The sequence below is a fragment of the Hakea prostrata genome, chromosome 10 (genome assembly GCF_041222555.1).
Source record: "Hakea prostrata isolate BN-2017 chromosome 10, UWA_Hpros_2, whole genome shotgun sequence".
Taxonomy (NCBI): Eukaryota; Viridiplantae; Streptophyta; class Magnoliopsida; order Proteales; family Proteaceae; genus Hakea; species Hakea prostrata.
The window spans coordinates 31,229,825-31,252,773 of NC_142609.1; the positions used below are offsets into that span (position 1 = coordinate 31,229,825).

Here is a 22,949-nt window from a genome sequence, read left to right on the forward strand (position 1 = left end):
CAACCAAACTCGAAACTCACTCTGATTGAACTCCATTAAAAGCACTTTAGAAGCTCCATAGAGCTCAGGAGCATCGTCTTCACCATACTGACTAGATCATCGGAGACAAGACGCCGATCAAGACTATCGGCTCCATTTTTTACTGGTATTCTGTTTCTTTCAGGAGTGAGAGGTTGATCGATCGAAGAGCAAACCAGATCGAGTCAGATCTGAGGAGTTCGGTGCGGAAAACAACGGTTCAAAGCGATCGGCAGAAATAGCACCAACAGGTATGGATCATGGACTTCTATCCGAACACTCCACAAGCTTACCCGACTAGACCTTCGGGTTCTCGGACCTGCAATACGGATCTCGGGTTAGAAATACAGGGGTTGTTACACTCTTCCTTTTCAAGATCTCACAAAAGAAGAGATGAGAAAATACTCACAAAATTTTGTCAAGAGAAGGATTAAAGAAAACTAACATTTCCTAATGTTTTCGTGAAGATTTGAATCGCAAAACACCTTCGGAAGGATGGGAACCGCTCTTCTCCTTGGTTTCTCTTCTTCCCACAGCCTCAACCTCGTTCTAGCATTAAGAAATGAAGTTATAAGTGAGTTAAAACATAAAATAGGGCTTAAAATATTTTTTCCCCGAAACAGAAAATGGGGTGGGGAGGTTGGTCCACCCAATCGGCCCAACCTGGGGTTCCATAGTTGGACCCCCAAATGGACTCTGACTCCGGTGATTTTTGGCTTGTTGAAAAGGTCATTCGACGATCTTCGATTTGATACCTTATTCGCATCAATCGGATTCTCCATCGTCGATCTATGGACGTTCCAAAATCACCCTTTCTACACCATCGTGATTAATCTTCTCTCTTCACTTAAACTCTAGGAGAGTTGTTGAGTCATCACAAAGGTCATCCACCAACATTGGTTCCATTTCCAATCCTTCGGGCTTGACTTAAATGGCCTACAGTTGTCGTCGACTTGAGGCTCGGGTTCTCGGTCTTGAAACCACAGGTTAAAGGGGTAGAAATCCAGGGGATTTCACAAAAACACACCTTACAGGATTCCAAATAGGAAATCAAGCATTTTACATCAACAATAATTGGCTCTATTTCTCTATTTCTGTTATGTTGTGCATTGTTTAGGATGTTAACTACCACTTTGCAATCCGATTCCACAATAATCTCGTCGATGCCTTTGCCCAATGTATGTAACATACCTAATCGAATTGCTAGTGCTTCCCCCATCTTTGCCGATTGATAATTAGCAGGTTCAGTTGTTGCAAATATCACCTCACCATCTGGACTGTGCTGGACAAAACCTAGGCCCATAATGTCCCAATTTTCATCAATAGATGCATCACAGTTCAGTTTATACCACCCAGTTGGTGCTCTTGTCCATTGTTGAGGTTCAACTCTCCCATGGTAGGCTTCTCTTGGTATTTCTTGAGCTTGCTATTGAATTTTGGGTGCAAGTTTCAAGTATCAATATCGAGTATTGTATCCATTAGGTAATTTTAAGAGACGTATCATCTAACATTGAGTATTGTTGTACTAATCAACACGCTCTGGCTGTCCAATACATTTTGGTGCAATCAATACGTGCCTTAAAAAATATATGATATGTATCATGTTGGCTAGTATTGTATGGTATTGTGGAACTCTGAAGTCATGCTTTTTCCATTTTCTTAATATAGTTTTCATTGTCATCCAAACAACAAAAAAATAAATGAATTCGAAAAACATTTCTTTCATTTTGGGGACGACAGAGGGGAAATAGAAGAATACATCGTCATTTTACCTTCTTAATCATTCTACATTAAGTTACAATGGTTTTATGTCTTTAATACATGTCAAAAAACCTATGGAGCGCATGCTTATGAACTTTAAAATAGGTCCTAGCGAATAAAACATCAAAATTATAGTTAACAAATCTCAATAGTTAAATTTAATTGGCAAAAGATCAACGACTCATAGTATGAGATAAAAAGTTTGAATCTCCTTGGAGCCATAGACAATCCCGCTTACAATTTAATCATCAAGATGCGTGTAAGCTAGCATGAAAGAACCTCAAATCCCAGACCCCACTCCCCCCCCCCCCCAACCCCCCAAAAAAATAAGTAACAAATTTATTAATTTATATTCAATTAGCTTCACTGTTATAATTGACCATTACACCAACAAGGCAACAACTAGTGCTATCTCAACTAAGGGTGAACAGCTACAAAATTATAATTGAGAATTGTTCTTGTTAATTGGACTTTTCGGCCTTGATTTTTTTTCTTTTTTCTTGGGTGAAGAGTTGTTAATTTTATTTAGTTTTAAAGGATAACTAAATTGCACCATATTCTTTTAAATTATATAAAGAGCTTTTACTTGTGACGTCCCCCAAGTGGTATGAAGTTGTCTCCCTTAAGTGAAAAAATTTACTTATGGCTCACTTCAGTATTATTAGTTACTCACCCAAAATAGAGTCAATTAGTCTCTCTTATGTAATTCAAATTTTGAAACTTAAATTACAAAACTATCCTTGTGTGATGTATTATGAACAAATTACCTCTACTCTTTCACTATAATTTCCCTCGTACCCAACCTGTAGGTGGGAGAAAGGATTTCCCTCTCACTCATCTTCTTTCTACACCTTGTTGGAAACCACCACATCACTTTCCCAACAGACCACCTTTGACCATGGATATCTACAATTTTAAGATAAGATGATATCAAATTCATTAGAGAACGAACCTCATAATCCACCGTAGGAAACATCCTGAGTACGATGGAGAGTTTATCTTCAGATCCTATTCCGAAATTACAAGGATGATTTGCCGAACCAAACATCGAACATCGAGTTCTCTTGACCGAGGAAGACGGCAAACACCAGCAAACATCAGAAATACTCTTAAGGGTTAAACGATTCAAATGTTGAAATTTCAGACATGAAAGGGTTTGAACCTCTCTGATTCAAGATTTCGTTTTGAGCTTCTCTTCTTCTAGAAATCTTGAATCAGCAAAGTTAAAAATGAATTGTAAAATGGGTGAAGGGGTTGGGTATGACGGTAATTACAATGAAAATAGTGGAAGTAATTTGGTCATAACACATCATGCAAAGATAATTTCATTATTTAAGTTTCAAAATATGAATTACTTAAGAGAGACTAAGCAGTTACGTGTTAGTGACTAGTAATATTGAATTTTTTTTGCTAATAATATTGGAATGAGTTAAAAGTAATTTTTCCCACTTAAAAGGGAGACAACATCACTTTCAAGTTTCAACCCCACTTAAGGAAGTTACAAGTGAAAACCCAATTATAAAATTATTTATTGTTTAACAAACCTTGGAAGTGTCATATAATAACAATTTATTATTATTCTATATATAAGCTTTGCTAACCATTTCTAAATGACATAGGATCTGTTATCCGGACCAAAATGCACAAAACATTTTATTTTTAATCAGAAAACCAGGTTTTATTATCAAAATAAATCATAAAACCATTTCAATAATAGACCTCACCAATAACCCAAGAGGTCTCCCTTGGCAGGAAAAAAGTGGTGAGTACAGGAAGCAAAGATGTCTGGCAATTTCAAGAAATGGTAAATGACTGTGGTTTCAAAGACTTGGGTTCACATGGTGCAGCATACACCTGGAGTAATAAGAGGCTTGGTGCAGGTAACATTAGAATCAAATTAGACAGAGCTTTTTGCAATTCTGATTGGCTCTGTAATTTTCCAAAAACAACAGTGTTTGTAGAGGCTGCAATTTCTTCTGATCATGCCCCTTTGGTGATAGACTCGAATGGAAAACCAAGGAGAGTTCCACGTCCATTTCGATTTGAAGCTATGTCGTTGAAGAATCCAAACTGTGAGACTGTAGTTAAAAGGGCATGGCAAAGAGAACCAGACAATTCACTTCCTTCATTGTTGTTTCAGAAGCTAGAGTGGTGCCAAGAAGAACTCAAAGAATGGAATCGAAATTCTTTTGGAAATATCCATTCTCAAATTGAAAAACTCAAAAAGGACAAGGCAACCTAGTACATGAAGCATCTCAGCTCAAAGAGAATCAAGTGGCCAAAGAATTGGAACAGCTCTTAGCTTGTGAGGAGACTTTATGGAGACAAAAATCAAGAATTGAATGGCTCCAAGATGGTGAGAAAAACACCTCATTCTTTCATGCTACAGCTGTGGCAAGGAGAAGACACAACCGGGTCTTTAAAATCAAGAATGAAGAAGGAGAATGGTGTTCTAATGAAGAGAATATTTATAGCCTTTTTGAAGTATACTACCACACTCTCTTCACTTCTGAAGAAGTCAAGGATAAAGATCTCTGTTGTGTGCTTCAAGGTCTTACCCCAAAAGTATCTGAGGAACAAAACTCCTTGTTACTTGCAACCCCTACCATAGAAGAAGTAAGGTGTGCCTTGTATGTTATGGGTCCCTTGAAAAGTCCAGGAATTGATGGTTTCCCTCCTCTATTTTTCCAGAGATTCTGGGAGCTTACCAATGATGAGCTATTTAACTTTGTCTGTGATTTTTTCTCATCAGGTTTCCTCCTTGAGGGCACGAAGGATACCCTAGTATGCTTAATACCAAAGAAAGAAGCACCTGAAATAGTGGAGGACTTTAGACCTATAAGTCTATGCAGCGTAGCAGTGAAGGTGGCCACCAAAGTGCTAGCATCCAGACTCCACTTTTTGTTACCTAATATTGTCCCCTCCGCACAATCGGCATTTGTGAAGGACCACCTCATTTTAGATAATGTATTTATGGCACATGAAGCTTTCCATTTCATAAGAAAGAAGAAGAAAGGCAAGAAGGCAATGATGGCACTAAAATTGGAAATGAAGAGAGCATATGATAGAGTTGAGTGGAGGTATGTTGCAACCATTCTTACTCAGTTGGGATTTAATATTAGATTTGTTGATTTAATATTAAATGTATTATCCTCTGTGAGATACTCTTTTTTGATTAATGGATCTGAGAGATTTCTGGTTACACCAGAAAGAGGTCTAAGGCAAGGAGATTCTTTATCACCAGCACTCTTTGTCATATGTTCACAAGGCTTAACTTAGATGATTACACTTGGAGAGGAAAGGGGTGATATTCGAGGTATTCGCATCAAAGGAAGAACAGATCCACTCACACATTTGATGTTTGCAAATGACTCTATAATCTTCTCTGAAGTAAATTTGAAAAGTGTCCATGCTTTGAAAGAAGGGATCAATGCCTATTGCAAAGCTTTCGGCCAAGCGATAAATTACAAGAAGTCAAATGTATGCTCCAGCCCCAATACATTGCAAAGAGTGAAGCAGTGGTTCTCAAATATTCTGAAAGTCTCTTATGAAGAAGGGCCAACCAAATACCTAGAACTTCCGACAGATTTTGTGATATCTAAGGTAGCTTTATTTCACTCACTTAGTGATAAAGCGAAAAATCGCTTCCAAGGATGGACTCACAAACTACTCAATCAACCTAGCCGGGAAGTACTCTTGAAAGCTGTGGCTCTACCATCTTCTATCCATGCCACCTCTCATTTTAAGATCTCAAACTCAATTCACAAAAAGGTCAAAGCTTGGGCAGCAAGATTCTTTTGGGGAGGGACAAAAGAAAAGGCAAAAATCCACTGGATGTCTTGGAAAAGATTGTGTAAAGAAAAGGCCAAGGGGGGAATGGGTTTTAAAGATCCTCTAATGCACAACAAAACTCTGCTAAGTAAGGTAGCGTGGAGACTTCTTTCTCCACCGAAATCATGTTGGGCCCAATTCCTTAAGCAGATTTATTTCTCAAAAACCACTTTTTTGGAGGCAAGTATGGGCAACAATCCATCATGGGCATGGAGAAGTATCATTGAGGGTAGAGAAGTACTCAAGAAAGGGCTGATTTGGAAAATTGGTAAGGGAGATCATATTGATGTTTGGACAGACCCTTGGATTCCTACACTTAAGGATTTCAAAGTCCATACTACAAAGCATGATGAATGTGGGATTTCAACTGTGGCAGATTTGATAGATCAACAGTCAACAACTTGAAACAGTACAAAAATCATTAGATGGTTCTCTCCAAAGGAGGCCAATGCAATCTTCAACATCAAGTTGGCATTGTTTCCTAATGAAGATGCACTAGTTTGGGGCTCCAGTAAAGATGGAAGGTTCTCAGTGAAGAGTGCATATAAAGTACTAGTACAACATTAAGAGGATGAGGAAAATAAGTCCCCTTCTACATCTAAAACTCATAGCTGGGATGAGTTGAGGAAGGAACATTGGCAAGAGATTTGGAAGTGCAAAACTTGGCCAAAAATCAGAAATTTTCTATGGAGAGCTTGTAATGCATGTCTAGCAACAACATCCAACTTACTTGCCAAGAAGTTCGGGGTAGATACATTATGTGGAGAATGCGGTTTAGAAGAGGAAACAACACCCCATGTCCTACTACATTGTCCGTTTTCAAGGAGTGTATGGTTTGGGTCTTCCCTCTCTTGGAGAATCTCGGAGGATAAATGTAGAACTCTTCAAGAATGGATCTCTATCTAGAAAGAATTCAGCAAATTGAGTAAGAGGGATGCAAAAATTATGAAAAGCCTTTGTTCCTTTGTAGTATGGTGGTTATGGAAAGCTAGGAATGATCGAATCATGGGTGATAGGAGTTGGACGCCACAAGAAGTAATTGAGAAGGCGAGCTATTCCTTGCAAGAGTTTTGGGACATTCAAAAACAAGTCAATCCAACTTCAGACTTGGGGGTTGAATGTGAAGAGACAGTGCGGCCGATTTGGAAACCTCCTCCATTGGGTTTTGTGAAAGTCAATATCGATGCATCATGGGTTGAAAGAACAAAGGGAGGTGGGGCCGGCATCATTATCCGAGATGCTGAAGGCAAACTTCTGGGTGCTTCATCGATACCGGGACATTATAATTCAGCTGAAGAAGGAGAAATTATTGCTTTTAGAGCAGGATTATTGGAGGCGCTTGCAAGTGGTTATGAGTCGATTCTTATTGAATCTGACTGTAAACAGCTAATCAGGTATCTTGAAGGTGAGATTTAACCCCCATTGGTAGTGGAGCCATTGATCCAAGATATTCATTACTTAATGGATAACTTCATTCACTGTATCCCTGCCCATATCCATAGGAGATCTAATGTAATAGTTGATCTCTTAGCCAGGAAGGCCCTTTCGGTTTCGGGCCCGAAAGAATGGCCGTCTTCCACTTTGTGTTTGGTGAAACTTTGTTCCTCCCCACTCCTTGCCCGGTTGGAATAAATCTGTTGTTTACCAAAAAAAAAAATTAATAACCCAAGAGCCATTCTTATATTTCACTCTCCTGCTCTCTACTGATCTTCCTTCACCCATAGCTTTGTAAATCCAGATTTTCTGCAATCTGAACCCTGAAATCAAGCATTGATCATAAACGTACTAACATATGCTTCAGCCCCAACCTAAATATTCAACATATGAAATCAATACTCTTTTTTTTTTTAACAGGCATTGTAAAATTTCATCCAGAATTAGATGATTATATCAAATATGATCAGTTGGATGAAATCATTGAGCACTATACTACTAACCAACAATTAAATCAACAGATTGATTATCAATAGAAAAGCGGAGTGAGAATTGGATGAGAAAGATGAAAGAGAAGGGTTCCTTCAGGTTTGGATTTGAACTGTCAGAGTGGTGATTTGCGCCAATTTTCCTAACAGATAAACAAGAGAAACCTTAGAATCAATAACGTGCTAGCATTTCACTTTGGTTAAATTTGTTTTAGAATCTGGAGAACAGATATTAGGTGTCTTTCAAAACCAATTTTTTGAGTGAGATTTAAGCTGGTTCATTCTTTGGGCACAGGAAAAAGAACCGATTTATCACAGTTCAACCGTTTAATGTTCTGACAGCACAAGAAAACCCCAAGGAAAAGAAAAACACCCTTAATAGCCAGATAAGAGGCTAAATGTATCAGAGTGCACTGCCTCCCAATAATATTCACATGAACGAGAATTTTCAAATACTCAGAAGATTTTAGCAAAATATCAAACAGTTCCAATGGCCACTCAACTGCACTATAATCCATGAACCAATTACAGAAGGCACAAATATTTGTCCACACATCAAGCCCCACGAACCCCTCATTTAAACCTCCTTGCAACACTTACAGGAAGGTTTACTTCCTTATCTTTCTTAAACCCACTGGCATGGATAGGGAGAAGAAAACAATCACTGCCCTTTACTGCTTTCCCTAAGAAAAAATCATCTGATCTGAAGAGTCTGCACTTATTAAAGTTCATGGAACTGCAAGAGGAGCTAGTCTTAAAGCCAGATGACAGTCAAAAAGGAGAGGTAAGAATTTCCAGCAGAGCAACTTACATAAACAGGTCATCCAGAAATGAAGAAACTTTCACCATGGATAATGGTGGTGATGACTCGGAGAGAACAATCAATACCAGTGGCTTGTCAAATAACTTATTTTCCTTCATTAAAGTTGCATGCAACGAGCCAGAAAGAATTACAGATGAGGCAGATGGAGTTCCCAAGCTAGTCAAGGCCTTCAAAAGCATGGCCTACTCAGCTTCTGTTGTGGAACCATAGGATGATCTCCCAGCATCCAGTGATGAGAAGAATGATGAAGCACACAAACAAGAAAACTTCCTCCATGAGCATCAATTACTTGGTGATTATAAGCTCATCCCATTACTGATGTAACAGATGGGGCCCTAGGATTGAACATGAAAGTTCTGTTGCATTATCTTGTGGGTGGTAATGTTGTAGGAGATGTAGAAGCAAAAGAACAAGCTAAAGATGGTGACCATGGGGAAAACTCCAGTCATGCTGGGAACAGAATTGGAGGAGACAATGCGAGTTCAAGACACTATCTATCAGATACAATGGAAATAATTAACAACGAAGACAATGTTATAAGGTCCAAAAGAATGAAAGATTTGCCAATGGAGGTAATGCCTTCCAACCAACTGCCAATGACTTCTGTCAATTTGAAGAGAAAATTAGGAGGCCCAAGAACATTGGAGAAACAAAGAGAATCTAACCAAAAAGTATCCCATAATTTCTGAACATTGAACCTGATCCAGATCCGGGAAAGGGTGATATTAACCATCATATAATTGATGGAAGACAAGAATGCAGAGGACATGGATCTCATATGCACAAGGGAATGAATGAAGGGGGAAGTCAAGCCAGAGGAGTAGGAGAGGAAAGGAAGGATGGACCGTATAGGGGGGAAACTAAGAAAAGAAATTGCGTCTAACCTCCTTGATTACAGGAAAAAAAGGAACGAAAAGAAAAAGAATAAACAAACCCCACCCTCCAATCAAATTCAATGAAGTCAAGGAACAGTCATAATCCTATGGAACTTTTCCCAGATATCTTGCAGGAAATAATGGTTAAAAACAGTTCCAAAGGTGGGTGTTTGCATGAGCATCATCTCCCCAGAGACACTGCACTTTCCCTATTCACATCAATGCAAAAACTGTTAAATTGGGGTTGAGTCTGAAACTTCTCAACAAAGAGAACTTTGCACAATCCCATCTACGGTTTCATAGGAGATGAATCATTAACAACAGAAGATGAAGGGTTCAACTGGAAAGAGTTACTAAGCATCCCAAGGGGAATTCGTAGACCAACCACCTGACCGACGACTGACAGCCAGGACACCAAATATAGGCGGATAGCGTTCTTTTCTTTGCTTAGTAAATTGTCCCCAAGAAACAATAGCTTCATCCATTCACTGGTCCCACATGGATGCAGTGTATACCATGGCCTGTTCAAGTATGGATGTTCCTACATTTCCATGAGAAAATTAGAGTTAGAGTTCCAACTTAGCATTGCCCTCAAACTTCATTACTTGTTCTCTTAGTGCCAATAAAATCAACAGAGAGAGGAAATTTCACAATAAATTGCATTTTTCCTGAAGACTATGAGGAACTATATTAAGAAAAATATTAGATTTTTTTTCTTTTCAATATACCACAATCTAGAATAACACATCTAAGATTCAGCCTATAGGCCCTAAGCCAAGAAGATTCCCCCCCCCGCACGCACGGCAAAAACAAAAAAAAAAAAAAAATCAGTAGCAAATATCAATGCATCCTCAGCTGTTAAAGTCTATTTTAATCTAAGAATGTCAAATGTAATTACGCTTATTGCAATCTCCTACATACTTTCAGAAAAGAACTTCTCTTTTTTCACAACCAGTATGGCTTGATTGAATTGTGTTAGAAACCAAACTCCTTAAGAGTCAAACCAGAATCTAAAATGAAGAAAGAAGCAAAGACGAAGAAGAAAGGACCAGAAAAGATAGGATAACTCCCTGCAATTCTGGATAGATGCCCCAAAATCACAGGCCACTTTATTTATAGGCTGCAATTACAACATACTTGGAGAGAATATTCTTCCATTAAAATAGAAACAAATATTACAAGAGATCAAGACAGAATATTCAGTCCAATTCTGTTCACAAAAAATAGAAAACAAGGAAAAAGGAAACTACAAAAAATAAAAAAAATAGAAACTATAGAAAGCAACAAAATAGAAACTACATAAGATCCAAATCTTTGATTCAGCAGTAGCTGTATCCATATTTCATGCAAATATTAACACTCCCTCTCAAGCTAGAGCATGCAAATCTCCCATGCTCCAGCTTGGAATAACAAGAACATATATTAAAAAACCTTCATCAATCTTGAACACAAGCCAACAACCCGAGAGAACTTCACCAGTTAACAATCTTCATGTCAAATGAACCATCAAACAATGAAAACAATAGGCTGTATTGAAGATGAACCATACCCATAAGTATAGCAGCATCAATGACACTATCCAAATAATGCTAGTAGTAGGAAGGATTCTCCACGCAATAAAATAAAATGTGCAACCCAAAGTTGAATATAAACTCTTTGAGAGAAGGCAACTAGTAAGTAAAAGTATGGGTAGTAAGTTACTACGGAGCCACAAAGGTTGATATGGATTACTGCAGACCAAGTAGGCAGGTAAAAGACAGTAAAGGGTTACTGCAAGTAGGTAGAAAAAAGCCACATGGGCTAGTATGGACCAAGTAGGCAAAAGAGAGGATGGGTAATTGCAAACCAAGTAGGTATAAAGGTAGTATAGGTTACTATGGACCCCGTAGGTAAAAGGTATAGAATACCATCTTAGGAGGATAAAAATACTCACAAATAATACTTTTCAACAAATCTTGAGTAGATATAGAATAAGTCTCCAATCTCCCCCTCACGTGTAGCATTACATGTGAGCTAGATAAAATAATAACCAAAAATAGCACTATGACTAGATTCAATAATTACCAATGCATCTTTCACCATAAAAATAATGGCCATACAACTGGCAATCTTCAAAAAATTAGATTTTCAAGCTGAAATAATAGGAGTCCACCAAATAAAATAGTTCATATATAAACCCAATGGCAATCCTGTAAATTCTGACCACAGAGGGATCTACCAAGGTTATTGCAGCACTGGCGCGCCTGCCACCTCCAGTTAATCGTGTGGTCATTTGTTGTTTTATTTTCATTTTAGGTTATTTTTAATTTCGCTGTCCCTCATTTCCCGTGACCTCTCTCTCCTGGTGTGCTTTCTTCTTTTTCTTTTCTTGTTGTTGTCTGCTTTCCTCCTTCCTTGTTCTTGTGTTGTTTTTTTCTTTTCTGTTTTTTTTTTTCCCTTTTTTTTTTTTTTTTTTTTTTTTTTCGGTTACAGTTTCAGAACGAGCGAGTGCCTTCCTTCGGTGTGGTGTCCGTTTCTCCCTCCCCCCTGGTGTTCTTTATTTTTCACTTTTGGCTTTGGACTTGAGTTGTAAATTAATAAAATTAAACCCTTTAAAATGAAAATTGAAAACGACATGTACCTAATTCTCACAATAAAATCTTAACCACACGATTATACTTTGTTGAGGTGGCAAGATCACGACCGTCGGCAGCAGCCGCTGGCTGCTGCCACAAATAAAAATCCATCTACCAAGCAAAATAGTCCCAATGCCAATTCTGTGGATTCTGAATGCAAAGAGAAATCCACCATATAAAATACGCTTAATGGCAATTCTATAATTTTGGCCACAGGGATCCACCATGCAGAATAATCGCAAAATAGAAGGAAACGTCATAACATAAGTTTTCTATACATAAGCGGTGACCAAGTCATGAGAAACATATTAAATAAAGAAAGAAAGAGAACTAATGCTGGGAAAAGAGAACTAATGCTGGAAAGAAGAAAAATAGGTTGAGCATTTTAAAATGGGATGAGTGGCTATGTGGAGGAGTAATAATAGGAAATAGATTTGAAGTTAAAGGAAACCAAATCGTTTTTTTCAAACCTTAATCAGGAAAGCAACCAACTACAAAAGGAAAATTAAAGCAGAATATTATGGAGGACAATATCACGGCCATGCTGCCTTGTAAATTTACAGGCTAGCAGCAGAAGCCAAAAAGATAAGTAGGCCGCAATAAAAAATGGTAGCATTGATTTGAACACCAGCAGCAGCTTTGAAAAAATAGCTGCACCATATCAAACCAGCAAACGAGAACCATATATATATATATATATATACACCTTCCCCCCCCCCCCAACCCCCAATCAACCAGAATTGCAATCCAATATTCTCTTGAATGCAGTAGACAATCAGTGGAATTGGAAAAGTAAGATTGAGCAAAAAGCCAAAAATTCCTCGAAAGAAGGAAAGGATGTCAGCCAAAACTGGAAATGCAATAATCAAGTCATCAACTCCTGGACTGATGTTGGAACTAGTGGCAGCTGTTATGCTATCAATGATGTGAAACCCAAATAGCAGATTAAATAACATAATCAATCGATTCAGAACATAGATCCTTCAATCCAGAAACTCTGTTCAACAACTCAAAATCCATACGTACAAACAAAAAATAAGAGCAGCCATTGACGCTGTGGACAGGATGAACCGACATCAGCCGCAATTCATTATCTAGATTTATCAATCTTCATCCAACCCCTAGTTCTTCTTCTTACATGTACTAGGGTTTCACAACAAACAGGAAAACCTTGAAAGTATTCTCGAACCAGCAGGTGAAAAAAGGCAACCCAAGTTTCAGATTAGTGCTCTGATACCATATCAGAAACCAAAGTCTAAGAGTCAAACCAGAATCTAGAATGAAGAAAGAAGCAAAGAAGAAGAAGAATGAACTAACAGAGATAGGATAACTCCTTGCAATCATAGATCTCCTAGAAACATAGGCAACTTTATTTATAGGCTGCAATTACAATAAACTAGGACAAAATATTATGTTCACTAAAATAGAAAGAAATAGGGTAAATATCACTTACCTCCCCTCTTAGCTGGACAAATAGCACTTACACCCCCTCTTAGCTGGATAATATCACTTACCTCCCCTCTTATCTAGCAAATATATCAAACACCTCCCCTCTGTTTACTTTCTCGGTTAAATTTAACTTTTACTGTTAAATATTTTTCTAAAACCCCATACTACCCTTAGCTAAAAATATTTTTTTATTTTAAACCCTAAATTATCATAATCACCCTAACAGTTAAAATACTAAATTACCCTCAATTAGTATAATTGTTAAAAACTAAAACATTATAGTTAAAACCCAAATTATCTTTAATTATTTAAAACCCAACGAAACCCTTTTCTTTTTTTTTTTAATTTATCAAATAATTTAAAAAAAACACGTACTACTATCAAGTAAAATTAAAAATCCAATTAAAAAAAAGGTATGTTGATAAAAAATTTAAAAAAAAAACCCAAAATAGTAGTACGTGTTTAATTTTATCAAAATACCTTTTTTTTTTAATTGTTTTTTTAATTTTACTTGATAGTAGTACGTGTTTGATAATTAAAAAAAAAAGGGTACATTGGGCTTTTAATAATTAAAGATAATTTAGGTTTCAACTATGGTGTTTTGGTTTTTAATAATTATTTTAATTGAGGGTAATTTAGTATTTTAACTGTTAGGGTGATTATGATAATTCAGGATTAAAAAAAAAAATTTAGCCAAGGGTAGTTTGGGGTTTTAGAAAAATATTTAACGGTAAAAGTTAAATTTAACCAAGAAAGTAAACAGAGGGGAGGTGTTTGATATATTTGCTAGGTAAGAGGGGAGGTAAGTGATATTATCCAGCTAAGAGGGGGTGTAAGTGCTATTTGTCCAGCTAAGAGGGGAGGTAAGTGATATTTACCCAAAGAAATATTTCAAGACAGAATATTCAGTCCAAATATCTGTTCACAAAAAATAGAACGAAAGGAAAAATAAGGAAACTACAGAAAATAGAAAGTGCAGCACCAAAATAGAAACTATAAAAGGTAGCACCAAAATAAAAACTATAAAAGATCCATATCTCCAATCCAACAGAAGTTATATCCATATCTCAAGCAAAAACAAATTGCAATGATGAGTAAAGTGCTGAATGAGAAAATTTTGACATAGCCATATCACCCATGACTGATAAAATACATGTTATCACTTATCAGTCAGGCACTCGGACCATGTTGAATAGTAATAAATCTAGAATTTAATGAACCTTTTCCCATCATTCTTCACATTTAGAAAACTAACGAACCCAACATATATATAATTAAAAAGCATACTTTTCTGGTGTTCAATTTTTTTTTTCTTCTGTTTTTTTTTTTTTTTTTTTTTGGGGGGGGGGGGGGGTTTAGTTTTGGGGTCGGGGGAGAGGTGCTGGGGGTTTCAATATAATCTGGTGCAAGGAAAATTTACCTCTGTAGTGATGAAAGTCCATTTGGATTCCTCTAAGATTTTCAAGGAGCTGCAAGGAAGGTCTCTTCGAACATCATCTAATGACAAAAATCTTCCATCTGCATGGAAGACACCAAGAGAGGAAAATAAGAGCCTCAGTGTGCAATGACTGATGGTACATACAATCTGAAAACATGCTTTATATTTTTGCTTAGACCCATAAAGCGTGAAAGCATGCTTTATGTATGTAACTTATCATACATTGAAATCACGGTCATAAAGTTCTTCCCATAAAATAAAGGGAAAAAAGTGTCGTTGCACTTTGGTAGTTCAATAACAGTTTAAACCCCTACAGACAGATTTCTGAGTTCAAACATAAAGGATCTCAGGTTATCAAAAGAACCTGAATTAGGATGATACTGACATCTAATAAGAGAGTATATAGAATCTCAGTTACCTTGCAGTAACCTTCTATACATAGTGATGAAAACAATACATACACTATGTATGTCGACAATACGAAGGCAACTGATGTGAACAAGAGGACCTCCCATAATCGGGTCCCAAAATCCACATCCAAATGGCCAACGCAAGCTGGCCAAATGCCGGTATTGGTCATTTTCCAGCCCCCCCCTTAGGGCTCAATATGGGTCTGATAGGATCCCCTCAATCCAAGGGTCATGAATCTACTTTTGTTTTTCTATCTGTGTTAGTCAATTTTGAATTATGAAGAGTCCAATTCCTTTAAAAGAAAGTTAGTTGTGGATAAGATAAGATTCCTTATCCAAAGGAATTCTTATCTTATAGAGTTATTTTTTATTTGGAAGCATTAGCCAAAGTCCCAAGTCAGGTGTCGTTACAGGATGTCAATCCTAGAGTTGTGTACATGCAGTAATTTGATTCCCTTCTGAGTGTGGTAGTCTAGACTTGGGATCCTTATCTATTAGGGATTCCCAACCCCCGTCGAGTCTTCTATTTTAGGCTTTTTGCATTGTAGTATTCAGTTTTAATGATTAATAAATTTGGTTGAGTGAAGGACCGGGTCTCCTCGTTGGGTAGGCCTTGGTTGAGTGCTTTGTTCAAGTTTTTATTTCATCTTCTTCAATACAGCAGAGCATAAGTAATCATCAAAGCCATACAGCATCCAAACTCAGCAGATGAGCAAGTTCAGCACCATTCCCCACCCTTCCCTGCCTTCCTCGCCTCGTCCACATTCCCTCTCCACCCCTTTCCTTGCTTGCGCAGCCCTAGAATCCCCTCCCCTTTGCTTCTGTACCTTAGCAGCAGCATTCCCCAACCCCCACGACTACCATAAGCCACTCCCCTAAGCCCCACGACTTCCCCAGCCCCTTCCCCTACTTCCCTCAGCACCTGCAGGTTTCCCACCCCTCTCTCTTACCCACTGCACCCTTGGAGCCCCTTCCCCTGCAGATCCCAAACCCCAGCCCCATTACCCCCTTTTCCCTTCACCTTTGGTCACCCCTAGTACTTGGATATAGTCCTAACATTATTTTCCCTAATCTGTTGAGTTTTCTTGACTTTGAAAAATCCTGCACTTCATCTTCTTCAAGAAGTTTTGCAGAATTTTTAAATTCAAGAAAAAGCCTAAGTTTCCTAACATCTTAGCCCTTTGTCCACTTATCCTAGATTCTGAACTGCAGAACAGTAGCAACCTTACTGCAGAACTGCCCTTCCCCCTTCCCCAACCCTAACCAAAACCCTAATTTGGCATTGGAATTCAAATTTCAAATCTGGAATTCTAATTACAATAGGTTTCAGATCTGGAATTCAGTTTCAGCAGGCTCTAAATTACCTTAGAAACCCTACAACTTTTTCCCCTTTTGCTGGAGTTACCTGGGCAAACCCTAAGTCTAGGGAAATTACCAAAATAGCCCTTTGCCCTAGACCTGATTTACATCAGCGACACACTCACCTAAGGCAAAATGTGATGGTTATGGATGGATTGCAGAGGTCAAATTAAGGCCAAATGAGGAGAAGTCCAAGTTAACCAGGTTTCAGCATCCAGTGCAACTTCCCAAATTCAAAGTCAGATAAGTCTTTTTTCATGACTGACAAATTTGACCCTTTACTGGTCTCTATTTAACACTAAGGGTTGTTGACTGATCGGTCAACACACACTCAAAATCAAGCAAGCTTCATCAAGAACTGAATGCAGCAAACCAACTTGGTTAAGTCATCTTTGGCTATTCAAAGGACTTTGGACCATACAAGAGAAAAGTGAGAAAAACACCACTCGAGAAGAGAAAAAGCAGTTTCTCCAAGAGAAAAGTATAGATGAGCTCGTAAAAGCCACATATTGACCATCCATTGTGAGGATGATTCTTTAAATTCATCAAGTGTGCACCGAGGATTGAAAGAAGGATGGAGAAGAGCTTGCTCACAAGCCCAAGGTTTGCGGAGAAGACACAATGAGAGTTCCCACTGGTTCAAGAATGATGATCAAAGCTCCAAAGATGTCTTTAAAGACATACATTGACCATCCATTGTGAGGACTCAATTCTTCAAATTCATCAAGAATGTGTCACAGATTGAGAGAAGGAAAAGCCAACAAGCCTAAGGCCTCTGGACACAATGAGAGTTCTACTGGTTCAAGAACGATGATTGAGGTAATGCTTGTGACTAGAGGTAGAAAATGTGATAGATAAATCATTTGTTTTAGACAATCTCAATGTTCAGACTTACATAAGTATTTGCGACTTGTATGGTAGGAAGATATTTAACAAAATGTCACAATTGGAGTTTTGCACTTAGATAGGGTATTTGCATATCTGCCATGTAATTTGTATTTTAATAGCCACCATAAGGAAGCTTAGTACAGGGTTGTAGCTCCTATAGGCATTGCCACATAAAGCTAGAGGGCTGATGCTTCCTTTTAGTAATAGCTACATAAATCAAGAATTGTCTGTCATCTATGATAGGTACCATATAAACTGGAGACCAGTACTCCCTCCAATGGGTACTGCTAAGGTCCGTATTTTTTTTTTTTAAATAAGCAAAAAGGTAATTTTAAATTAGATAGGGCTAAACATCATACAACATACACATAAATCAAGGATCGTCTCTCATCTATGATAGGTACCATATAAAGTGGGGACTAGTACTTCCTCCAATGGGTACAGCTAAAGTCTTTTTTTTTCTTTTTCTTTTTTTGTGGGATCAGCAAAAAGGTAATTTTAAATTAGATAGGGCTAAATATTATACAACATAGAGTTCATTCGAAGAACCGGCCATAAGATATTCCTTACATGCCGAGTCCTAATCTAGATATGCCGAGTCCTAATCTAGATAGACTAATAGCTGGAGACCCCTATTTACAATGTCCAAAAAGTGAGTCACATAAGGATACAGGATTGGTTTTTTTGGTACAGGTAAAAGGTTAGATAAGACCACACAATTACTACGGACACAGATTTCTTTATAGCTAGTCATATTTTCAGACGTGTAATGCCAAAAAGATGCCTTCTAAACTTGCTTGTGGTTACATTTCATTGTAGCTGCCAGACTTGGAGAACATACAAGATCCCTTGATAGCTAACGTCATTTTTGCTTTGTGGTTGGACTGGAGATGCAGTCTAAACAATCATTTTTGAACATTCTGACCCTAGTAAACCACATATAATGTCAAGTACATACTTTTGTGGTTTGTCTTGCAGTGGTGTAGGTGTAGTAAATGTATGCCATCGCAATGTGTGAGATCACGCACTCTTGGCATTAAAATTTTTGAAAGCACCAACTCACCTTTTCACAGTGACAGCCTAAGTTTGACAATCGGAAGCAAAGCTTCATTCTGCTAAGTTAATAAGTTTAGGCAGATCAAACTGAACACAGATAGCTTCAGGTAAGGATCATCCACCCTCAAGGCTCTAATGTTTGATAGGGGCCACCTATGTATTCCAAAAGGTCAGCATGCAGTTAGGATTTGATGTGCCGGATGCTGACGAAAAGAAGAAATTTCTGAACCCCTTAAAGAGGTATAGAATATCATTATGCATGGACTTGTGGACAGTGAACTTGTCAAAACTATGGTTAAGAACGGCCATGAATTATGATGATCAAAAGCATTGATGGCTCCATGGTGACATTAACACAGTAGTCAGCGCAATCAGGGACCAAGAAGAAGAGATCAAGGACTCAATAATTGCAATGGTGATCTTCAGAAACCTACCTCTCAGCATCAATTCCAAAGTCTTAACCATGAAGATGCCAAAGATCTGGATGAGTTTAGCATGTATGAGATGCATGGCTCCCTGCTAACCTATGAGATGAATATTGGTAAAACCAAACCCAGAGACAAAGTGGATGCCTTCAAAGCACAGAAGCGTCACACAGTAAACAGAGTCAGAAAAATGAAGTTAGAGTAAATAAATTGAAGTCACCTTTGTCAAAAGCCTACAAAGAGGAAAGGGGTGTATAAATGGAAGCTACCACCTCAACTGCTTCAATTGTGGAGGAATTGAACACTTAAGGTCAGAATGTCCTTTCCAGGGAAAGACTGACAGTGAAGACAGCTCTAGTGAATGAAGCAAAAACAGAAGAAGGTCAAAGAAGTAATGTGGAAAGTCAAAATTTCTAATACAGTGGAGGCACTACTACTTGAGCAATGAAACACCAACTTGTGCCATTGGTATACTTTCTTCTAATTTTCATCATTTAAATTCCTTTTTTTCTTTAGCAGTCAAACTGGTAAGAATCCTGATTTTATATATTTTTCCATTTGACCACTTGATTATCCATTTACTTGAAGATAAGGAGATTACCAATCGATTCTCGCCAGGCTACCATATTCCAATTCCTCATGGAGATCATTTTTGTTTAGGGAGGAAAGACAAGCCACATTAGCTTAAAGCAGGGGAGGAGTTGAATATGAAATAGGGCCGATACGGACCATAGCACAGATATCTGACCAAGCCAGAAAGCCAGTAGACGGACAGAGGAAAGTGGCTACACTCCTTAATCCTTGTCCCATATGAATGGAAAAGGATTCATCCCTTCCATACTAACCTGTTTCTGAAAAAAATAGGTTGGGAAGTTCGATTGAGTCTTAAAAGTTTTAAGAGGTGAAGAAAAATAGAGAACTTTTCACAAAAAAGCCTGTTGATTTAAGCATGAAGACAAATAAGTATTGCATGCATTTGTTTAATTATATTCGTAATAATAGTTGTAGTACATTTCCATGAAAATTTCCAGCAGGTGTATTTATTTGAAAATGTGAACTGTCTTGTAGGGCCTAGATCATTTTTTATAACTGACAGATCAAATCTACAAGTTTTGGATTTTGAAATCATGGATTTGTTCCATTTAAGCCATACATGATTGGAAACAGAAATACATACCAGAGAAGTAAGCACGAAAATAGAGCACTGGAACTCTATATGAAGCACTGTGAACAATATGGAAATCATAGTAATGCATTTCCTCATCATAGCTCTGAACCTAACAGCCAAAACTAAGAATATAGTCATTCAGCAATTCAAAGTACGTTAAACATACCAGAATACTACCAAATTCATTCTGTCTTCTGATTTCCTATGTCATTATTAATAAAACCGTTGGCTAGTATATCATTCGTTATTTCTAAAAGGTTATCTTCTTCTGTTTAATAAATTCAGAGCTTTTGGAGGAAAAAAGTAATACCAATGTAGCATCATCAATTGGCTCTTCAGTTGCAGGGTCGTTAGAATCCTCTTTACAAATCCCTTCATCATTAAATTCCTACAGAGGTTGTAAAAGTCGATAACATTATTCAAACTCTAACAGAAATTGATAATCATTTCAAAGAGCATGTAAGAGACCCAACCTCATCAGATTTGATAATACAAAAATTTTCTAGAGATAAGTATCCATCAGCCTGAAAAGCAAGAACATCCCAAGGGGGGAGGAGAGAGCGGGTTATTAGAGTTATTCCCAGAAGAAAAAACAGCTGATAAAAGAATTTAACAAACATTCAGGATCAACTTACTTCATGAGCAGCAACCCAAGGTGATCTTGGTAAAGGAACCCAATTCCAAGACGGAAGGGCAGGTTTCATTTGTTTCCATTTCTCAGAGAGAGTTATTGCAGCAGAATAAAAATCAGCAGACGAGAGAGTTCCATTCCAAGAGGAGATATTCATTGTTTTCTCAAGTAACTGCTACAGAACAGAGGATATAATTATCACAAAAATGGGGTGAGTGCTAGACGAATTTCGTAAGAAGTAAACCCTAACATCCGCCACGTGACTCAAAAAATTGTATAGTTTTTAATTTTACAACTAAATTAGTTTCACTGAGTTGGCAGCATACTTCTTTTTTTTTACACCTAAAAGTAGTTTTACTTTTAAAAACAAAATAGAAAAGTAGTTTTAATGAGATGGCAATCACACATCTTTTACATCTAAAGGATAACATAGTTAAATATCATTAAGTTTAGATCAGCTAGAGACAGTTAAGTATCATTAATAAGTTTAGCTCAGCTAGCTAATATGGTAACACCCCATAATAAAACTATCTCCCTTCTTAGTTGGATAAATAGCACTTACATCCCTTTTTAGTTGGATAATATTACAGCTCCCCTCTTACCTAGCAAATATATCAAACATCTCCCCTCTGTTAACTTTTTCGATTAAATTTAACTTTTATCGTTAAGTATTTTTCTAAAACCCCAAGCTAATTTTGGCTAAAAAATTTTATTGATTTGATATGGAGAGTTTATGATCAGACCGGGTTCATACCTGGTCCGACCCTCGACCCCGGTCGAGACGGAGAAAACCGAATCGCTCCCGAGCAAACCGGATCCAGAAGATGGCTTGCTGAAGAAGAAAGATTATTCGGCTGCAAGCGTGCCCTAATCTTTCTTATGGATTAGGGTAATCACCCTGATGACAGCAGACTCAAACTGACGGCTGCGGATAATCATCATCAAAGAGATAACTATCGCATAACCTAACGGTTACCTCAGGAGTCCTCTACTAGCCCAAACTAGTAGAAGTCTATCGCTCAACGGATCTCATTGATAAGATCCAACGACTACTCGAAGAAGGCTCGAGTGCATCCAATGAAGGAGATTCGAAGGTACACTCTATATAAACCTCACTACCATACAAGGTGAGGGAGGGATCAATCGATCAAAAAGAATACTATCCGAGACTCGAGGTTCGGATACATACCGATAGATCCAAACTATCGGCGTCTCCGCTATCTAGATCACTTTTCCCGTTTCTTCATTCATTAGCTCTCGTGCTTCTAGCGAGCCGTTTGTGATTAAGTTCATCAATCGACTTAGCCTTCGGAGGTGGACTCCCGACCCGGCGGTCGGACCACATCCGACGCTTTCGTTTTGCGAGGACATCACGTGGAGATCCAAGGGCTGAGCAGATTTTGGACGCATCATTTGGCGCCGTCTGTGGGAAAGACTTGAAAAAGCCATGGTGACTAGATCGGCGGCCGCAGCAGCAGCTGCCGCACAACGCAATTCCGATGTTCGGATACCCGGGGTGAATAATCCGGATATTCCCCGGAAAGCCAAAATCCTATCGAGGTGGATGATGGCTAGGGAGGACGTAATCTTCCTCCTAATACAATCCAAGATCAATTGGATCAGGTAAAGATTCAACTCTTGGAGGTGAGCCAAGCACTCCGCGTGCTCACCGGACGAGTGGTTTTACCACAAGAACCCGATCAACACGATTCGGGAGACGTGCATTGCCACGTGACCAAAGAATGGTGAAGACCGGAATGTTGATCAAAATTTCCGTGAAGGAGACCGAGGACTTCGGAGGATTGATGATCAACCAAGGCGAGGCGATAGGTTCGACAGACACCGCAAGAGAGTACAACCGATTCAAATACAAGGTTGGATACGGGGGTAAGAACTCACTCACCCACCGTCGAAGAACCGTTCGTGATGATCGAGCGATTCGTGACGAGAGAAACGTTCGTGAAGGATGGGCTGTTCGTGATGATCGGGTAGCACGTGATGATCGTGTTAATCGAGGTCGTGATCGTATTGTCGAAGATCACCCGACCCAGATTGGTCAAGAATTGGCCAACATCAATGAGAAGTTAGGGCAGTTGGCTAAGGGAAGAATAATCGAGGATATTTACTCGGTCATTCGGAAGACTCCTTTGCTGAGCCAATTGCGGGATATCGGTTTCCCCATAACTTTCATTTGCCTACCTTCTCAACATTCGATGGCTCCGGAGATCCAACAGCTCACATCGGCTATTACCAACGGACCATGGCGCTTTCGTGTAATTC

The 22,949-nt window shown here is 38.3% G+C and overlaps 1 protein-coding gene across 1 annotated transcript; it reads right to left on the minus strand.

The window, feature by feature from the left end:
- Window positions 1-7,323: 7,323 nt before the first annotated feature.
- On the minus strand, window positions 7,324-20,880 carry ATG10 (autophagocytosis-associated family protein). The gene is given in 7 exon segments (XM_089137721.1): window positions 7,324-9,534; window positions 9,537-9,771; window positions 14,715-14,812; window positions 20,048-20,147; window positions 20,349-20,426; window positions 20,512-20,562; window positions 20,674-20,880. Coding segments are annotated over 7 exon segments (759 nt in total). The 5' UTR covers window positions 20,827-20,880; the 3' UTR covers window positions 7,324-9,490.
- Window positions 20,881-22,949: the final 2,069 nt, after the last annotated feature.